Source organism: Aplidium turbinatum, chromosome 6 (assembly GCF_918807975.1).
Source record: "Aplidium turbinatum chromosome 6, kaAplTurb1.1, whole genome shotgun sequence".
In the NCBI taxonomy this organism is placed as follows: Eukaryota; Metazoa; Chordata; class Ascidiacea; order Aplousobranchia; family Polyclinidae; genus Aplidium; species Aplidium turbinatum.
In genome coordinates, this window is record NC_137477.1 from 5,986,872 (window position 1) to 6,007,792 (window position 20,921).

General features: G+C 36.9%; 1 protein-coding gene across 3 annotated transcripts; it reads left to right on the forward strand.

Moving 5' to 3' along the window:
* Window positions 1-5,823: 5,823 nt before the first annotated feature.
* On the forward strand, window positions 5,824-20,887 carry LOC145772858 (copine-3-like). Of its 3 annotated transcripts, none has more exons than XM_082584738.1 (14): window positions 5,824-6,047; window positions 6,301-6,480; window positions 9,602-9,676; window positions 9,933-10,007; window positions 11,590-11,763; window positions 12,993-13,088; window positions 13,550-13,639; window positions 16,380-16,439; window positions 17,073-17,313; window positions 17,418-17,551; window positions 17,777-17,891; window positions 18,428-18,549; window positions 18,975-19,152; window positions 19,665-19,799. In XM_082584738.1, exons 1-13 carry the CDS (start codon window positions 5,895-5,897, stop codon window positions 19,137-19,139), a joined length of 1,680 nt encoding a protein of 559 aa, XP_082440864.1. In that variant the 5' UTR covers window positions 5,824-5,894; the 3' UTR covers window positions 19,140-19,152; window positions 19,665-19,799. The 3 variants fall into 3 exon arrangements, with proteins under 3 accessions (XP_082440864.1, XP_082440865.1, XP_082440866.1); XM_082584740.1 differs by having other exon boundaries at window positions 5,865-6,040; XM_082584739.1 differs by lacking the exon at window positions 18,975-19,152 and having other exon boundaries at window positions 19,665-20,887.
* Window positions 20,888-20,921: the final 34 nt, after the last annotated feature.

The window sequence follows — 20,921 nt, forward strand, 5'->3', positions numbered from 1 at the left end:
TTGCACTTCCACTGCAATTACCCAGCCACTACAAAGAGCCTGTTTGTTTCTGCATCATTCTGGAAACTGCTAGAACACATTTGCTCTCGAAAAATATTCTATAGACTATCAACGGCTTGATTAATTAACTTGTAGAAAAGAAAGAAAAGTTCGAACTACACATCGACAAAAATGTATTTTTGTGCTTTGAAGCGTCGCCATTGAAGCCTTGCCACAATTTGTCTTTCTTTTCTCTTTTTGGGTGAATTTATTGTCTGCAAACGTTGAATCAACAAGAAAAGAGCAAATTTTGTTAACCGGACCCTAGCACTAGAGAGTAGATTACCAGTTTGGCCTATTGAAAAGTTTAAATATTTATCGGACACATTTGCTTTTGTTGTGACGTTTTATGAGGGAAATAGCGACAGTATGACATTTTGGTGCCTCACTGGCGTTTCTGGCACCATAATAATTATACCTCTTCATAAATAAACTCTAAAAGATGCATATTTGAACCTACATGGGATTGAAAATTTGTTAAAACTATGCCTGTCTTAATATTTTTCATCGACTTTCACTTGAAAAAAACAATAATAGGCTTATAAACGATTAACTTTCTTTTCACTAGGGATTGCTCTCGAAAGTCCTCAACGAAACCAAAGAAGTCATTCGCGGCAGTGTCTAAGTTGCCATTACTAGTTTATTACCTTGCTTTTGCGTATAGGGCGATGTTAAAATGGTTGATAGCTGCTAGCGACGAAAAGGTAAAATTAATACTGTATCTTAGACTGCAAAATCCGCCAATTTAACGTTGATTTAAATTTTTCAAAATTAATTTCACGTCTGCAGACGTTGAATCAATGTAAACAAACGGACTTTGCTGTCGGGGATGGAACCACATTGTTAGCAGCTTATCATTTAATCTTACTGCAATACCAGTAATCCAGTATAGATATACCCTTTGGGCGTTATTGATTTTAAAATTCCAGTGTAAATTCTTTCCCATTTTTGTCACAAGAATGCATAAGTACAAGATAATCTTGACATTCTGCTGCGCCAAGATCAATCTGTATAAATTAGACATGACGAAAGCAGAGTAGAGTCTGATCAATGTTTTAGGCTTTAGGGTCATCAAACAAGGTATAAAAAATGTATAAGTGCTCTCAGCTCACCATAATCGTGATGGTTTTTATTTGTTTATTGCAAGTAACTGACTGGAGTAGACCAAAGGTTACTTTGGCTTGTGCACAATTTTTACAGCGATGATGCATTAAACAACACAAATTCCGTCATTTTTACATTGATTTAACGTCTGCAGACGTTACATCAATGTAAAAATGAAGGATTTTGCTGTCTAAGAACACATTAGCGGTGACTTGTCTTGTATCATTATAAAACGATCAACATTTTTTATGGAATCATTTTCTCAAGGTTGATGTCAAAAGTAGTTTTTTTATGATTAAGATCTCTTGTGTGATTGTAAATAAATTTGCTGAAGACGGGCCAATCTTTTACAATCAATTTATGGACAACAATCGCGTTGAAATTTACATTTTGTCTCTTTTATCTTGTCTGGTGATCTGCTTTATTACTGCACGTGTTGTTTTTGCTGTGATGGTCAGAGATATAAAGAAGTAACTGAACAGTGTATGTCTCCGTTGTCTCCGGTATGTTGTGCTTAGAGCACGTTGTTAGCAAACTATTTATTTACCAACTTAATATACGTTGTTAAGTATTATTTAGTTTTTTATAAGTAAAATAAATTTTAACATATATCGACAAACAGTAGCCTACACTTACAGTCCTTGACAGGTCATTGTACTCTACTTTATACACTACTAGTCTATTAGATACTTTTCGGACATTAGTAAATCGAAGCTAACTTGTCATTTACAAGGTAGATCTGGTTACAGCTTCCTAAACACGACTACGTATTTCCTCCGACATTGCGGACAAGAAAAGACTCAATTGCCCGATAGCTCAATTGGTTAGCGCGTCGCTTCTAGAATGAAGAAACTTCAAGATCAATAGCGGCGCTGGTTCGACTCTCGGGGTGTGCGCTTGAGCAACGCATGTTAAGGACTGCTCTCCATTCAGCGGCATCTAATGGATGGAATAATTCCTCGGCAACAAGACTTCAACAATCGGAAACTTCACTCTGTCAATCTCGGTGACCGGGCCTGCGTCAGTGGTTCAAAGCCTCTACAAGTATGCGAAACTGCCAGGATTAAGCTCTCAAAGAAGCTTTCCCAGTCCGAGGATAAAGATTCAACCAATCAAACCAATCAATCCCAGACCACCAAAATCCGTCATTTTTACGATTCAACGTCTGACTTGGCTGTCTAGGGTAGGCCTGCCAACCCCATGCTTCCATCAACAACAAACTGAACACTTGAAGTCTACCTCAGACATAAGAAAATGTTGAACAAACATCAAGTGGGCAGCAGAAGGATTGTCATTTTGTGACCCTACAGTCTCTACAATGTCGACAGACGTTGAAGCAATATAAAAAAGGTTTTGTGGTTAATACAATGGAAATATCAACAGGTGCGATCCAGCTGGTGAAAGTAGCAATATTATACGCATGCTGAAATGCAACTAACTGATACTATTGAGTGGGGTAATTGGTAAAAACTCGTACGGAAAATATCGATAGAAATTGTAGATGATACGTGGCAGACTGAATTTTTTCTTTTGAAATTTTGTCGTTTGGCTGGTGCTTGAGCAAACGCCCAGCTTGAAAAATAATCTTTTTTACATTGGTTCAACGTCTACACTCTACAGTCTACAGACGTCGGTTCAAAAAAGGGCCATGTAAAAATTAACTTTTCCTGGCTGCTTGGTTGACACCTTATTTGAAAGACTTCCGCAAGACATCCCATAAATACACTAAGTTACTTCATATTTACATACAAGCATTTTCCATCGCTGAAAGGCCAGCAGCGAACAATCGTTGAACTCTGGATTGAATTAAAAATTTTACCACAAAGACAGGCTAAATAGAAAATTATTGCTTAGCGATTTGAGTTTTGTGCTGAACGTTATCATTTCAAATATTAACTTTCCCAGACAGCACATCAGTCGCATTTTACATTGATTCATCGTCTACAGACGTTGAAAATGATTGATTTGCTGTCTGGGGCAGGTCCCATTGCTAATCTTCGATTGAAACCAAAGTGTGTCTACCCAAATTTCAGGAATTTTTTCTTTGAATCGAAAATCCGATTGACGTTTGCAGCAAGTCGACTGGTCAGAGTGCCTTGTGTCAATAAATGAAACAAGTTACAGCAAAGCAAACATACATAGCAAACAAAAGTAGAATTTAGAGGGGAATACCCTACATAGCAATTCAAGTTTGCAGTTTTTTAAAAGAGTGTCTGAAAGTGAAAATCATGAATCATATCACCTTTGGATAAGTCACTGTATCATACCAACGTTTTCCTGATTCAGTAGGCCTAACCGTGTGCTTGGTATGCAATAGAAAGGAAATATGCGTCACAAAAGCCGCATGATTTGATTGAGAAAACGTTCATGAAAATGTTTGAGGATGCTTTTGAAAATGTGGTGCCATATATGCAACTTGATCATATTCTTAATATTTGCAATAGTTTCATAGTTCACAATTAGGCTGCATGGATAAGTTGTGAGAGCAGCGTTCGCTTGATAACCTCCTCGAAAGTGCGCTTTGACGTAAGCACACGACTGCATCATGAAAAAAGTTGGTCACAAAAATTGTCCAATGTCCATCCATGCAGCATAAATTTTTAACCATCACAGATCAATTCAGATACAAAAAAGTAAATTCAAAAATTTCTCTAACCATCTTTTAACTCCACAGATGAGATTTGAAGAAAATGCTTTCCATCTTATTTCTAGGCTACTTTCCAAAAAGATCCCTTTCTTTCATACTAGGCGTTGTGATTTTTTTAGTGACGTAGAAGTTTAAAGCAAGTCATCTTACAACAACTTCCATACAAAAAAATTGCGTTGACTTGACTTAAAAATTTTTTTCATAGTACGACATACCATAGCTGGATGACACTGATGCCTGACTTCTTATGTGACTTCGTCACGCTATTCTGACAATGTCAACAGCTTTGTGATATGCTTAGAAAGTAGACTCGTCTAAGAAAACTTCACCCTTCAAAAGTGAACACCCAAAAAAATTGCCATCCTAGGCTGTTTTTTATTATTTACGCTCTTTACTTCTATCTAGCGAGAAGTATGCATGACGGTTGTGGTCGCTTCGTCGTTGTTTTTCCATATTTGATGGATTATGGAAATCAGACAGAGAAAGCTTCTTTGTGAGATTAATCCTGTAAGTTTCACACATTTGTAAAGACTTTGAACCTCTAAAACAAGCTTGGTTACCCAGATTGATAGAGCGAAGATTCTGTTGTCAATGATTCAATTCTTGAAGTTCTGTTGTCAATGATTTTTTTTCCATCTACTAAGTAGCACTGAGTGAAGTGCAATACCGTACGTAAAATGCGTTGCTCAAGTGCATACCTGAGGGTTGAACCAGCGTTGCTTTGCTTGATCTTACCGTTTATTTATTTTCAAAGACTGGTACTTGACCATTTGAGCTCTTGAACTATCTGTGCTGACAAGTGATTGAGTTCACTACCGTACGGTATAGCAACACTTCCCACTGGGCTTCTTAAATTATATGAGTCGCGACTCCAAACAAAGTCGTAAATCGTAATTTTAGGATCGCCAAACAAAATAAAAATGGGCCTACAGTGAGTAGTTGACACTGGAAACTTTCCACCAAGGGGTCAAATAGAAAATTATTATTTTCCGAAATATGGTCGCACAATGATTCCATTGTCGTTTTTTTTTTTCAAATCACTTTTATTCGATAAACAAAACACGTTTGTTTATCGTAGTCAAACTGCGTAGCCTGGGCCGAGAACAAGAAAAGCCAACAAGTGTCTCAATGTCCACCCCGATATCTCAGTTGGTTAGCGGGTGACTTCATGAACGAAGAAGCTTCAAGATCATGCGGCGTTGGTTCGACTATCGAGGTGTGCTCTTGAGCAACGCATTCTAAGGACTGCACTCCATTCAGCAGCACCTAGTGGATGGAATGATTCCCGGGCAACAAGACTTCAAAAATCGGGAAATTTCACTCTTGCAATCTCGGTAACCGGCCCTTCGTCAAAACTCAAAAGCCTCTGCAAATATGCGAAACTACCAGGAATAACCTATCAAGGCTTTGTCAGTCCGAGAATAAAGATTTAAAACCAACCAAGTTACACAAATTGACCAGACATTTGATGCAGAACCTCACGTAGACGTAGTCACGTGAACAATTAGGTTACGTCAACGTTCAAGTCATCTGACTTCAATCACAAGATTTATAATATCAACAGAATACAGATTACACAGTTGCCATTTATTTGTCGTGTCAGTGTGTAAAATTAGTTTTTTTGTTCAATCTCACATTTTGAGAAAAAAATTTAGCAAGTAACTGGTATGGCTTCATGAGAGCAAGTTGGGGATTTTTATAAAGCTTTAGTCAAGTCTGCATTAAAGAGGCTGTAACTGAATTGACTTGCCAGTCTCAACCTGTGCACAAGTTATGGCTAGCATTCGCAATAGTTTTTCGTCTAAGAATTCGTTGGTTTGCTAAAAAAAAAGATAAAAGCACGGAATCATGTAGAATTGATCTTAGCATAACTTCTATGTTGTGTACATACCAAAAGTTGAAAAATTGCTGTCAACCTAGGCCTAGCATGCTTACTCTCAGGTTGAGAATCTGCATTACTACAATAGCTGTAGGCTACTTTGGCAATGATATAACTCCTGTCTAAATTTTATAATATGTTTGCAGTTCTTAGTTGTTTGCCCAGGTGATTATTTTCACAAAATTTATTGTTTTTCTTAAGTGACATTCTCAATTAATCTTGAGAATGCAGCAGCAAGGATCAGCTCCTCCACCAGCAAGCTGTCATTCCAAAGTAGAATTACGAATATCTTGTTCCCATCTCCTGGACAAGGATATTTTGTCAAAATCTGACCCACTATGTGCTTTATATATATTGCAAGGAGGAAGATGGTATGAGGTAATTTCATTGAATGGCAAGTAACTTGTCTTAGTGATCAAAATTTTCTATATATCAACTTGATAGCTGTAAGAATACCACAAACTCACCAAAAGACTATCAGGGGGTAAAATTATAAATTTATGTTCTTTGCGAAATGGAAGAGAACTCAGTCTGTATTTGGAAATGTGTTTAGTACCGTATGACTTTGTAGATTTGATTTCACATTTGCTAACGTGCAGCTCTATTAAAATAACTGTTGTCTTATGTTTAGCATGGAAGAACCGAAATGATCTTGAACAACCTCAATCCTAATTTTGCGAAAACTTTCACCATTGATTATTATTTTGAAGAAGTACAAAAATTAAAATTTTCTGTGTTTGATATTGATAATGCCACGCAAAGCTTAGACGACGATGATTTTCTTGGGGAGATTGAATGTACATTGGGGCATGTAAGCATTTACTTTAATTGTCTTAATGAACAATTCTAGTAACTTTTTTAAGTACAGAGTCTGTAAAAAGTTTATAATTTTTTTTTACATCTAAAGGCAGTAGTAGCCAACTCTAGTATTACCTGTAATGATTGTAACTTTGCTAAAGAGCTTTAACAATTTTGGCATACTCAGATATTGAACGTTGACCATGTAGCCTATTGCTTTTGTATATAAACTATTTGTCAACTTATTTATAATATTGTAAGATAAAGCTTCATCAGTGAACCTTTCATTAAAAATCATCTTTTGAATTCACTAATGACCCAACAGGCAGAGATGGGCGTGATCTTGATCTTGAAGATCACTTTTTTTTTGGTGATCTTGATCTAAGATCACTTTTTTTTGTGTGATCATGATCTTGAAGAACAATAAGATCAAGATCACTTTAAAATTGAATTTTACTTCCTAGATAGAGGCCTTTTTTTAGAACCCGTACTGTACAAAGTAGTTAGTGGCAACTACTAACATTAAGCCACTGTTAATATGACATGTGCCCAACAAAAGACGATTTAATGTCTCCATCTAATCTGGTCAGTGTTGCCATTTCAAAATTAAAAAAAAATTTTGTGTTGGTCATAATAAAGAAGTCAACTTCCGTGTACTTTATGTTGACGTATAATAAAAAATTATTTAACTTTGTTCACAATTTCCATGTGTGAATTTTAAAGAAATGTTTGCTTTCTTTGACCCAATTTTAGATGTTTCAAAAGTCTAGAATGGCGGTGTTAAAAAATCTGGACTCTAGCCGACTTTGGTCATGTAAAGTGGTTTATTGCAACAAATCAACCAGACCAAGACTTGTTTAGGGTCTGAGTATGGAGCGGTTTGTCTGACCGCAAACCTCTGAACTTTTTAGATAGCAGACAACAGCATCAAGGTTGCCAGATGGGTAAATGGTGCAATAGCCTAAGCATTGACATAATACAGTAAAAGTTTAAACTACTTGTAACAAGAATAAAAACTCCCACATGAACCAGACAAACATTTGGTAAAAAATGATGCAGTTCAAAGTTTATTTTTATTTATTTATTATAAATAAAAAGTATAAAACTAATTGCAAATTTTGCGACTTTTTCACTACTACTGTAATTAACCTCGGCCTTGGGTGTGACGTTGCGATTCTATGCAAACTACGTCAAAAATTGATAGGCCTAACAGCAACAGTCACTAACTTATTACAATTCTTAGGCGAGCGATCGAGTAGTTAAAAGTAAAAGTTAGTGATAGGCTACCAACTATATACCTTTACCCAGGTTGCTTATATAGTAATTATTTTTTGCAACATCATTGATCAAAAACTTTTTTTTTTTCAAGTACACAAAAAGTGATCTTGAAAGTGATCTTGATCTTCAAGATCACATAGTTTGGTGATCTTGATCTTCAAGATCACCTATTCTTGGTGATCTTGATCTTCAAGATCACCAATACTGGTGATCTTGCCCATCTCTGCCAACAGGGTACATAGTGCAACCAAAATAAAGAAAAAAAGCATTGAATTTTCATATGAAATTTTACTTCCGTTGCTCAGCTAGTAGGCTACAGTTGCATGTGAAAAGGCTCAAAGTAAAAACGTTTGTAATTTGAAATCAACTTTAAACAGCATTATGCATTCACCTTTTCAGTATACTAAGCAACAACACTACGCTTAATATTATAAAAACAAAAAAACAGCAAGCTAACGTTTTCAGCTAGTCATATAGCCCTTTCCAAGCCTATAAAAGAAAAGGGCTATATGACTAGTTGAAAACATTTGCTTGTTTTTTATCTTTATAATGCTTAATGTATGGTAGTGTTGTTGTGTAGTTATGCCTGTTTGAAGCTTTGGTAGAGAGTTTGCTTTGTTGAACCATAGAGAAATAAAACAAAGTAACTTCAGCAGGTTTAACATGATGCATTACATACACAAATATAACATAATTAAAAATAAACTCTAACGTTTTTGACACGTACGTGTGTCCTCATCAAGAATTACATATCTGCATTCTGCAATATACATATATATAATGAAAATTGTAAGGTAAATTTGACTTTGCACTGTAACTGTATGCTAACGACACTCCAGACTGAAAAGCACAGACTGAACAAGTGACACAGGAATTTTTAATTAATTTATATTTTTTATAATATTTTTAATACATATATATTTTAATAATAATATAATATTTTTAATAATATTATATATAATATTTTCATAATATTTATAAAAATAATTAATTTTTAATTACCCACAATTTTTAATTAGGTTATATTTGTGTATGTAATACATCATGTTAAACCTGCTGAAGTTACTTTTTTTTATTTCTTTATGCCTGTTTATGGTTTAAAAAAGTAACGTCTCTATCCAAATTGTATTTTCAGTATATTATCTTATCATACATATATAGCCTATATTTACTACTTGCAGCCCTAATGCTAGATGTATAGTTCTTATTAATGATCTTATTTAGATACTGTACGTCGAAGTCATACTTTTGTACATATATTTAGATACTACATTTTTGGTTTCATGAGTAACCTAATTTTAATTCTATTTTTAATCTCATAAGAATATTACTTTGTTTGATTTATTTATTGCAACTGTGTACTGACAAAGCCACACTTGTGTGGTGAAAGCTCTATAAATAACCTGTTTTCATTAATTTAGTGTGATAGCCTACTCTCTGTTTGTTTTTTCTATATATAATTATTTTCAATCTTCTTTGTGCTTTGGTCATTTGAAACATTCATACCATGATTACAAATTTCTTTTAATGGTTTTTGTTTTAATGTTTGTGTAGCTTTTGCTTTTTTTTATTATTATTTTGTCTCTGTTTTCCCTTGCCATACCATATGGTGTCACATTTTACTCAGATATCAAGTCACATAATCTGCCCCCATTAAATGTTTGTTCATTTTTGACATATAATGTAGTTTGGCAGCTGATTTTTATCATCGTGGCTGTAACAAACTTTTAGTCAAGAAACAGTGTTTTTAAATTTTACCATGAAGTCATTTTCTCCGATTTTCAGCTGGAAGCAGGTGATCATATTTGTCCTATTTTGTATTTCTTCAGTTAATTGGGGTATTTTGATTTCAACAGATTGTTTCTCACGGCTCTATAACACAACAACTATTACTTCGCAATAAGCAACCGGCAGGGAAAGGAAAGATATCTGTGAGTGTTTGGGCCTGCTTGGCAAACACACTTTTTGTGACAAACTGCTATGATATCTCATCAGACATAGTCATCAATGGTTATTCTCTGAAGAAATTGATGCAGATAAAATATATAACGTCGAACGGTCGAAGTTCGTCAATCTGATTATAGAATGTGTTAGACCTGTCCAAGTGTCCATTGTCCAGCATTGCATGATGATCAACAAAATAGATTAATGTTTAATAACTCAATTCAATTTTTCTCTTGTTTCCAGATTTCTGCTGAAGAATTGAGCGGCAGCAACGAAGTAGCATTTCTATCGTTCAAGGCACAAGGTCTTGACAAAATGGTGAATTATTTTGATTATTATTTTTTGGTAATTGGTCATATTAAATAACCTGTGTAAAATAAGAACAGCATCTTAAGGAACATATTTATTTCCCAATGAGGTGCTGTATTGCCCAGTGTAGGCTACTGTGACGGACTTGAAAGATGCTGTCCAGTTTACTGGCCACAATTTCACGCTGTTCGGTGCTATATACTACACTGTGCCATTAAATAATTTATAAATTTTTTGTTGCTGATGAGTAAATGATGTGGAGCTGGAAAATGATGAAAATACATATGATGCAAACAAATTATCACTGAGTTTGATTTTAACACCAGGAGCTGAGGTGGAACAAAAAACGAACAAAGATTTTATTTTTCATTCACTTTGAATAATAGAATTTATACGTTAGGTGAGCGTTATCATATCAGAAGTTAGCTCTTTCATTTAAACGTAATTATAAGTTTTTCATCTGAAATCTGTTCTTGCTGTATCATGGTCTCAAACAGGTCGTAACTGTGTCTGTGCCAATTGTACTTGTCTGACACTCTGAGCTTCAGTAGTGTATGTGCAATCGTGCATAATACTTTACTAAACCACCCCAAACAGCAAATCTGTCCTTTTCTGCATTGATTCAACGTCTATAGATGTTGAAACAATGTAAAAAATGGTTAATACTGGCGTAACTGGACCCAACATAGTTATTAAACACACACCCTAAAAAAAGCATGAAACAAGTTGTATGAAGTCAGTTGAATTAAATTACACGTTTTTAACACAACGGTGCACCCTCCTTTGTAATACTGTAATAATAAAATAATATTCTTACTATTTTATTTTCTCAGTCTTTAATTTTTCTAAATTCATTGCAGTCGTGCCCGATTTTTTAACTTTTATTTCATTCTGGGTTCCAAGCACCTCTTAACATTAATGTTTTATCACTTCCACGGTTTTCTCTAGACCTTTGCCATGTTGGCAACCTAGCATGTATTGTTTTCGCTGTGATGATCAGAAATAAAAACAAACTGAGCTTCAGTGTTTATCAAATCTTTAACAATAGTAACGCTAATGTGTTGACTGTTCGTATAATTGAGTGTAATCATATTATATCATTAATAAAAACAATGAAAACTATTAATACTACAAAAAGTGCTCAATGCTAAGCAAAAAGACAAAGCAGAGCGAATTAAATCAAATATAGTTATTACTATCTGAAGCCTTTACAAATTGTTTCACCTAACGGATCATCAGAAGGTCTTATTCAAATAGAATCTATTATTATTCAAAATTATTCAAAATTCTATTTGAATAAGACCTTCTGATGATCCGTTAGGTGAAACAATTTGTAAAGGCTTCAGATAGTAATAACTATATTTGATTTTATATCATTAATATATATATATGTAATGATAGTACCCAGTAATCTATAATAAATAGCTAAAAAAGCATCTCTCTCCGTTTTGCTTTAAAGAAGCCTGGTCTTCATCCCGAAACGTCTGGGTAGACCATAATAACATATCATAATGTCATATAAAAAAATAAATAATGTACCGAATCTCTGATGTTCTATACCCAATGCTCTCTATTTGTTGTTTTCTTCCAGGACTGGTTCGGTAAATCCGATCCGTTTTTAGAGATCCACCGGCAAGGTCCGGATGGGAGGATGATGATGGTCCATCGGACTGAATGGATCAAAAACACTTTAAATCCCACTTGGAAACAGTTCAAGATTTCAATGCAAACCTTGTGCAGTGGGAACTACGACACGAATCTTGTGGTGAGATCAGCAAGAAGTTTGTATGAACTTCGCGAACGTTAAAGGGATACTAAAGGAAAAACCTGACTTGGCGATTTTCCACGTTCTTTGTGTTTAACTTGCTACCATAAAACGATTTTCAATAAAATTTTGCCCCATTGCGGTCTGATCAGCATTCTGCGCGTACTTTTATCGGAGCTTTCAAAACCAGAATGGGCCTGAGCAGCGAAGCGTGCGACTGTACAGTCTACGTAATAAAAGACGAGCAATCAGCTAATCACGCAACAGTTGTTACTGCCGGCGATTTGACTGTAGGCTATGTATGTATGTACATCAAAACATCAGATTTCAACGTCAAAACATCAGACAGTTTGCTCAAAACCTTTAAAACATCAGATGTTGTAAAGTGGCTTTTGTTATTGCTGTCTTTTATTACGCATTCTCGAGCTGTGTTTGCACTTTTTGGTCATTTTGAAAAAAAATGAAAATAAATGAAACATTGGACTTTGGGCCTTGCCAGCGCCATTGAAAACATTTTTTTTTCGGTAATTTTTTTTGAAATGTATTCTTGAATGTTCAGTTTACGCGTTTTAATGCTTAATTTCCGTTTGAAAATTTCATTTAGTATGCCTTTTGCTGAAACACGTGTCAAAACGGCGGCGTAGATTTGTGTTATGTCGAACTTACAAGCGTTTTAATAACAAAGGTGAAAAACTCAGCTGGTTTCATGCGGATTGCGGTCGAGCAACTTCTCACGCAAGTAGCAGTCAATAATAATCATTCGCTATCTCCGCTTGCAGCAGATTGCGCATCAACAATGGTTACTTGACAGCGTTCCATGTGATTTTATGAGCCGTACTGCTTCCATGCTGGCTCAAGGCAGATTGGAAGAGGGTGATACGTCACCAGATTATTACCTGATTTATCCTCACTGGGTTATGCAAGAAAGAACACAAGTAGCAAGTCAATATTTGAAATCAAACCTCGACACTGAAGAAGACGAAGATGAGATTTAGTTGACTACTTCTAAACACTAAAGTAGTGTCTGGAGTACAGTATGTGTGTTCGTGTAGGGCTTGATTTCACTATGAAGTTGTTGTTGCAACTATCCCAGACAGCAAAATCCGTCATTTTTACATTGATTCAACGTCTACAGGCGTTGAATCAATGTAAAAATGACGGACATTGTTGTATCGGATCAAATCGTCTTTAGAAAGAACTCCATTACATAACATTTACCTTGATCACAGGTGAAATGCTTCGATTGGAATAGCAATGGATCGGCTGACTTCATCGGTGAATTCAGTACCACTGTTCGGTCGTTTTTAGAAGCAGCCACTCAACAGGTACTCTACTCAAACTGTTGTTTTTGTGAATATATATGTTCTTCCCACCAAATGCATGACAATTCTTCTCGCGTGTTTTCCACAGTGCTTACATCGTTCTTTTTTTTTCATTTCCAAAGTAGTGCCATACAGATTGTTACTGCACACATGATAGCAGAATATCGGAAATCCTTCAGACATTTAACTAAATATTCAGTATCCGAGACTGCTTTCTGGGCTGCTGTTTGTAACGAGGCTAGGCAATGTAGCATGCCTCTTTGTTTTTTCGATAAGTATCTTCCTTGTAGATACCTGTTTTGTTTGTAGGCACTATTCCTATGTATTAATTCAGTCTTCAATGACGTTTAAGCAGCTTTATGTCTTCATAAAGGATGTTGCAATTAGTCTGATTGTTTCAACGTTGCACTGAAAATCTAAGCCTGTGATAAATACGTGCAGTGATGGAAATGTATGTTTTGCAGGTTAAGTGGGATTGTATTAATGCAGAGAAAAAGCGGAAAAAAGGAAGCAAATACAAAAATTCCGGTGTGATTTTTTTAACATCGTGCAAGGTAATCATTTGCATTCATCAACAACCTGAAACAAAACCACTGCGGAACTAACACCATGGAAAAGCGAACACATTAAATCGCCAACACACACACCAAACATAACTTCATTACGTGCTGTATATTTGCCAAGGATAGGTTACAGTTTAGCAAAGGGGTGGCCAGCAAATTTTCTTCTTCGTTTGAACCTTCTTCGCCACTCCAAGGGTCGAGGGGCTCTTGGAGTGGCGAAGAAGGTTCAAACGAAGAAGATTTGCTGGCCACCCCTTTGCTAAACTGTAACCTATCCTTGGCAAATATACAGCACGTAATGAAGTTATGTTTGGTGTGTGTGTTGGCGATTTAATGTGTTCGCTTTTCCATGGTGTTAGTTCCGCAGTGGTTTTGTTTCAGGTTGTTGATGAACTTTGCTTTGTGGTATTAACCTGGCCAGATAACAAAATTGGTCATTTAATTACATTGATTTAACGCCTGCAAGCGTTGAGTCATTTTAAAAAGTATCAGTTTTTGTAGCTAGTGACGTACTGCCGGCAGGGTGAGTGACCTACTGGTGGCCGATTTGGTTGTGGTATGTTACATTACAAGAATAACATTCAAAGACATTGAAAATATGTAATTTTGCAATGACATCATCATGTAATCTGGATTTTTGGGAAATATAAAACAAGCTTCAGAGTCTGCCATCTGGCAACGCAGTCTTTTACATTAATTCAACGTTTCTAGGCATGAATCAATGTAGTGAATGACTGGTTTACTGATTGTCTTGTCATCTACCATAAATGTGGCAGACCTGGTGTCTCAATAGCGCTGAACTCTGTCATGCTTGGTTAGGCAGGTGGAGTCCATTGTTGCGAAATTGTCTTCTGCTATTGAAGGTGAATCTTTTTGTAAGTAATCTTTCACAACTGCATAATTTCTATGTTTATATTACGCAGGCCTCTGCCTCGTCACTTTTCTCCATTTACCATACTTTGCTTTCTTTTCTTTCAGAACTTTCTTGACCGCATCATTGTTCCACCACTAAGTTTCTCTGTTACGAAAACCCTTTGATACTCTACTGTAAACCTCTTTCATGATTCTTGCCACTCTTCTATTGATCTCATCCCATTCCAAATCATCAGTGAGCAGGACTCTTGCCTTATCCATAAAACTCTTTTGAATATTCGACTCTTTCAACCTCCATGTTTTTGTCTTCTTCACTAATCCTTTTCGCTGTTGACAGCTATTTTTAAGTAGAATATCCATTACTATGAGGCGATGTTGTATCATTACCTCTTCCCCTGAAACTGCTTTTATGTTTTTCACCTTATCCTCTTTTCTGACCAGAATATAATCAATCATGTGCCTGTGGCCACCAGCTTCATATGTGACCAACTTTTCCACATCTTTCTTGAACTATGTGTTGACAATCTTCAATCCAAAGCTATCAGAAAACTCTAATACTCTTTGTGGATGGCATAACTAAACTCTCCGTGAACACCTTCATAACCTTCACTATCTTTTTCGACATGGCCGTTTAAATTCACCTAGTACTACACATTTTTCTTGTGCCTTCAACATTTGCATATACAAACTATCATAAAACGAGTTCTTTTCTTCAATGTTACAACCGCATTGGGGAGCATACACAGACACAAAGGTGACAACTTCATTGCAAGTGCTATGATTCTGGAATTCACACGTCATACCTCAATCACACTATTTACTAAATCCATTTTTACTATCATTCTAACCCCACCAGAACTAGTAGAATATCCTCTTCAAAACAACTTGCATATCCCTTCACCCTTCGTGGAATTTTTGTGCCGTGATTTTTATATCTGATTTCTTGCAATCCTGCTACATCCACTCTGCGTCTAAGTAGCATATCCACAACCACAACTAAGCACTTCTTCCTGACATTGAGCCAACATTTGCTGCACCAAATCTGAAGGTATGGTGCGGTTTTTGGAGATCTATGTCAGGAATTCTGGCCTCCCTAAGGGTTTTCCCAGAGTCCGCCATTAAAGTTCCCCTTCTAACTGCACCAGACACTTCCTTCCCCGTAGCACTATTAGCCCTAACTGAGGGGGGATCGCAATTGGGAACCATTATAGATATTATATAGTTTGGCCACTGCATATAAGTTTTAGTGGCACAAAATTTTATGGCCGCATGCCCTTCCAGGCGCCAACCAAGCATGTCATCGGAAATGGTAGACACTCCTCCGGTTAAAGACTGCTTGGAGCGCCAACGTGTTTTTATCAAGGTTTGCCACTCTAGATCTACCCAGATTAGCGAAAACAAGCTCGCTACGAGTAGGCTCTGGGATGGTCTTGTTGTTAGACAACTCAGGATGAGGAGACCAGTGAACAGGGAGAGGCTATGAACTTGCGCATCACCTGCTGAAAGGTGCTACCCCTCCAGAGCCCTTGAACCCAAACTTGACTTGAGTGTCACTGTCGGCCTATAAAAACTCGAAGACTAGTTCTACACCTACTTGGGAAGCAGTGCGTTTAAATACAACTGCGAATATGTTTCAGGTTCTTGTTTGCGTTGTTCTTACCCGAGTGAACGCAAAAACACAATGAATTTTTAAAAACACAATTTTTTAACGGATTTTTTATTTTGGCTCCCGGGCGTCAGAATTTGGCCGCCGAGTAGAAGCTCTGGTAGGCCATGCTTGGTCGCCGGGAAAATAAACGAGCTTAGAGGCCTGTTACGATAATTTTATCATATTGAAATCTTTCATCTTTACTTTCAGATTGAAACTGAGTATACATTTCTGGATTACATTCTTGGCGGTTGCCAGATCAGCTTCACTGTAAGTTGCCAGATATTGCCTTTCTATATATTTACAATTCTTAACCTGTAGAACGTACACTCCCGTACCAAGGTAAGCTCAACTACCAAGCGAACTATGTGAGGACATTTGTAGCAAAGTCAAGCTATGTCGGTTCCAGTCCTTACCTTTTCGACTGTGCCATGTTTTAATAACAGCTCTTTTAGTTATATTTATTGCTGGCATCATTTACACGCACTGTTATCGCAATTATTCGGTTTAAAAACATCGGTAACCGTTGTAATGTCTGAGGTTCAAAGCACGCCAAAGCGCTAGAGAAAGCTTTTGCTCAGGATGATTGACATGCAATCAAAATAATCGCCAATATTATTATTTCATATCTTTAATGTTGATGGCCCTAGAGTAGTGCACAAATTCTGACTGCTGTACTTTTGATATGAATTATTCTTTTGTGAAAGTACAACACTAAGCTGCATTTATAATTATTATCTAAACTCTACACATTTACTAAACACTTCATTCTGGTGTAAGTGAGAACAAAATCGAATTTGGATAATGATGATGAATGGAGCATGCTAAATGATTTAGTTACGTCTGCAAACGTTGAATCAATGTGAAAAGGACGGATTTTGCTAGTCTCGAAATTGTCCACAGGTCGCTGTTGATTTCACTGGATCGAATGGTGACCCGCGGCACCCCCAGTCCTTGCATTACATCAACCCACAGCAACCTAACGAGTACGTGACTGCCTTACGATCTGTTGGTGAGGTCTGCCAAGATTACGACAGCGACAAGTTGTTTCCGGCACTGGGATTCGGGGCAAGAATTCCTCCCTCGTTTCAAGTGGCCCACGAATTTCCGTTGAATTTCAACTTCCAAAATCCTTTTTGCGCCGGCAAGTGAAAATTTGCAAGTTTTTGTAAAGTAATTGTGAAATTACGCAGTTGTCTTTTTTCGCCCGCAGTGCGTTAGATTTACGTCAACTTCATGTGTTTTTAGGTATATCTGGCGTTGAAGCAGCCTACCACAGTTGTCTACAGCAGGTACAGCTGTACGGTCCAACGAACTTTGCACCTGTCATAAATCACGTGACAAGGTTTGCGCAAGAGGAAGCGCAGAAGAATCAAGCCTCGGTAGGTACCGCCGGAATGTTGTCAATGGGTTTTACGTTAAACAACGACATGCATTTTGTTATCAATTGAGATCATTCATTAGAAATGCATCTTACCGTAACAATGCATCCGCTGCACCGTATTTACGGCAGCTTGTGTCGAAAATAGTGTTTGTTTATTCTAGTTCTGTCTTAGTCGTAGTTGGTTGTGCTTTTTGTTTGCTCAGCAAAGACTTTTTCTCTACAGAACTACTTCATTCTTTTGATACTAACCGATGGGGTGATATCTGACTTTCACCAGACCAAAGACGCAATTGTTGCAGCCTCACATCTACCCATGTCGATCATCATTGTTGGTGTTGGTAAGAGGCGTCAATGCGTGTGAAAGTTTCTGTTTCTAGTCTAATCCTTCGCTGTTTCAATCACAAAAAAGAGGAATTGTCATCAAAAAGCAAATACAACTTCTAGGTTGCCACTCCAAGCTTGATAACAATCCCATCAGTGCAGCTGAGTCTGCGCAACTCAATATAGCTTATTTGGTCTTCAGCGCGCCTGATGTTTGTGTTTTGTTACTTTTCTCTGTAATTATCATAGCTTATGCAGCCCTCGATGTACGACGATGTTCCAGTTAGATCTATCTCGTGCGCTTTGCTAAAGTTCAGTAAGATGTTTGATATATGGTTTGAAACTGTGCACGAATCTTTGAGCTCTTTTTACATAACCCTCCTTTTTCATTGCACGCATTGTTTGCGCTGTGATGGTCTCAAAATAAAACTGCACAATTGCCACAGTTTTTTGACAAAAAAAAAACATGTTTGTGCCATTAGAAGAACCTTTACTTTGCAACAAAAAAGCTGTCTTGATTGGAAGTTGGACATTTTTTTTCTTATTTATTTAGGAGGAGCGGACTTCACGGAGATGGACGTGTTGGATGGAGACGATGTGAGACTGACAGACAGAAGTGGGCGTCCGTGCATGAGAGACATTGTCCAGTTTGTCCCATTCCGAGATTTCAAGAACGTGAGCTCATTCATGATGTTTGTTTTCAAGTTAACGTACAACCGCAAATATTAATTTTCTTTTTGCATCAACAAAGTTATATTTAATGGAGTTTGGGAAATTTTTTATTGCTGCAATCTGCAATTTGGAGGTTAGCACTGTAGATCATTGTTTAAAGTAGTTCATGGCCATGTACGCAAATATTTTTCAAAACTCTGCTCTTTAAAGAAGCATTAGATTGTGGAAGATAGTGAGTATTTCTTTAATAAAGAAGTCTGACCATCTGTGTCTTCCAAAAGAAATCCACACAAGAGATAAATTTGGTCTACACATACGCACAAATTCCCTGAGCATTCTTAACTATCAAAAAGACATTCCAACAATAGACGGTTTGTCTGAAAATCGCGAGGTTATCTGTACTCCGACATAAATCCTTCTCACTTTAGGCTCCCCGGCATGTCCTTGCTAAGTCAGTGTTAGCAGAACTCCCTGATCAGCTGGTGTCCTATTTTCGATCTCGCCATCTAAATCCATTGAAGGACCCAAAGTTGGCTCAACAGAGCCAGTTTGGCGGTGGCCCGGCCGCACCTCCCCCTTACAACGCATCCTAACCCTGCTCTTATGGTAAGAAGTGTGAAGGGTTTGACTTCCTCCTTCAAATGTTTTGACGTCGTTTTGATCGAGCGTTGTCACTGAAATGTCGCAACTGTTCAAACATAACGTGATACCCTTACTAGTGTAAAGCAATAAATAGCCCCATTTGTAATTGAACGGTTTTGAAGAACCGTACAAATGATTTCGCATATGCTTATCATATAATAAAAATTAAAAACCCTTTGCATTTCTTGTAATAAGTCAGCATGCTGGTTAATTGAAATACATTATGGTTATAACTTTACAAAATCAAAATTTTGCAACTTGTCTGCAATATTATATTATAAATTTATTGAATATGTACAACAGTTGACGGTAATTTACGATAAAAAATTAGTATCTAAATGAACTGTAGAACCTCCTTTGCCAAGACTGCGTCTTTAAATGATGTCATGCATGCAGTGCAATCAAACTGTTTGAACTACATTTGCAAAGCACGTGGCTGTAACAAGCTTTGAAATTTGATTTTTTTCCTCTTAAAGGTTCACCAAGCTGAGCTGGCAAAGACGGTGCTAGCAGAACTTCCTTCACAAGTGGTGTCTTACTTCAAAAGCCGAAATATCGCCCCGATACGTCGAAATACCCCCCAACAATTTGCAACGTCAACAGATCAGAACGCATTCGCACCTTCACTTTCATAATCCTACTCTGGAGTGAAGCCTTAACGTTCTATAGAAGTTACAAAGAAGATCGTTCTGCAGATACTCATACCATTATTTTATGCAGTTCTGCGCATGCAAAAGCAACGAATATTGAACGATTGTATAGAATAACTACGTTTACTCGGGTGCTCTTCGACAGAGTTGAGATTCCCTTTAGGTCGACATCTTATTTTTTATGAACTTATACCCATCAAGCAAATCATGCATCAAAACTTGTGATCGTTGGACTGCTTTAAGCTAAGCAAGCCCTCAAACCCACTGATCATTGCACAGTGAAACCGTCGAGACAAAGTTAATAATCATTGCATGTGAGTTAATCATCGCAGCTTTTGCTTGTGTATCATTTCCACTAACATGGGTTTCCTGTAATGTAACACTCATCATACGTTCTGTGGTTTTATCAAAATGGTGTAAAACTTCAACGTCAATTTTGCGCCTGGTATGAGCGAGGTGGTCAGTGCATTTTTGAGTATAAAGTACTTTCCTTGTTGCACTACATTCCAAAAACTGTTCCTTAATTTGTCAACCTTTAAGTGTTAATGTCTTTTTAATAAGAACAGCTAAACATACCTTCGTTCCTGCATGGCTTATAAGACTGTGTAATATTTTCTGCCTTTGCCGATATTATTTTCCATTGAGTGGTATCGTCATTAATTGTTGCTGCTATTTATAGGGACTGTTCAAAGATAATTCGACGTCACATTCGTCAAACCTTATGACATTTGCGCCACCTATATTGCGCTATAGCTTAGTTCTTACACCGCCAAAGGGCGCTACGTGAAATTTAAACAGCTGAATACTAAAAAGTTTTGAATGTTCATCTTCGAAAATTTTACTTTGTACGTTATTCGCTCGGAGGATGCGCATTGTTGTGGGATGTGAAACTTCAGCGGGGTACAGTAGGCTACTATACAAAAAGATTTCTTCCCAGTGCACTCATTAGATTGTTTTTCATCGCATGCCTTTCCTACCTGCTTGTGTTGTCACTCCCCGTGTATATGCAGATTTATTTTATATTGTCAAATCAACATGTTTTCTTTTGTCGCTCAATAAAATAAGATTTGCTTTTGTCCTGTG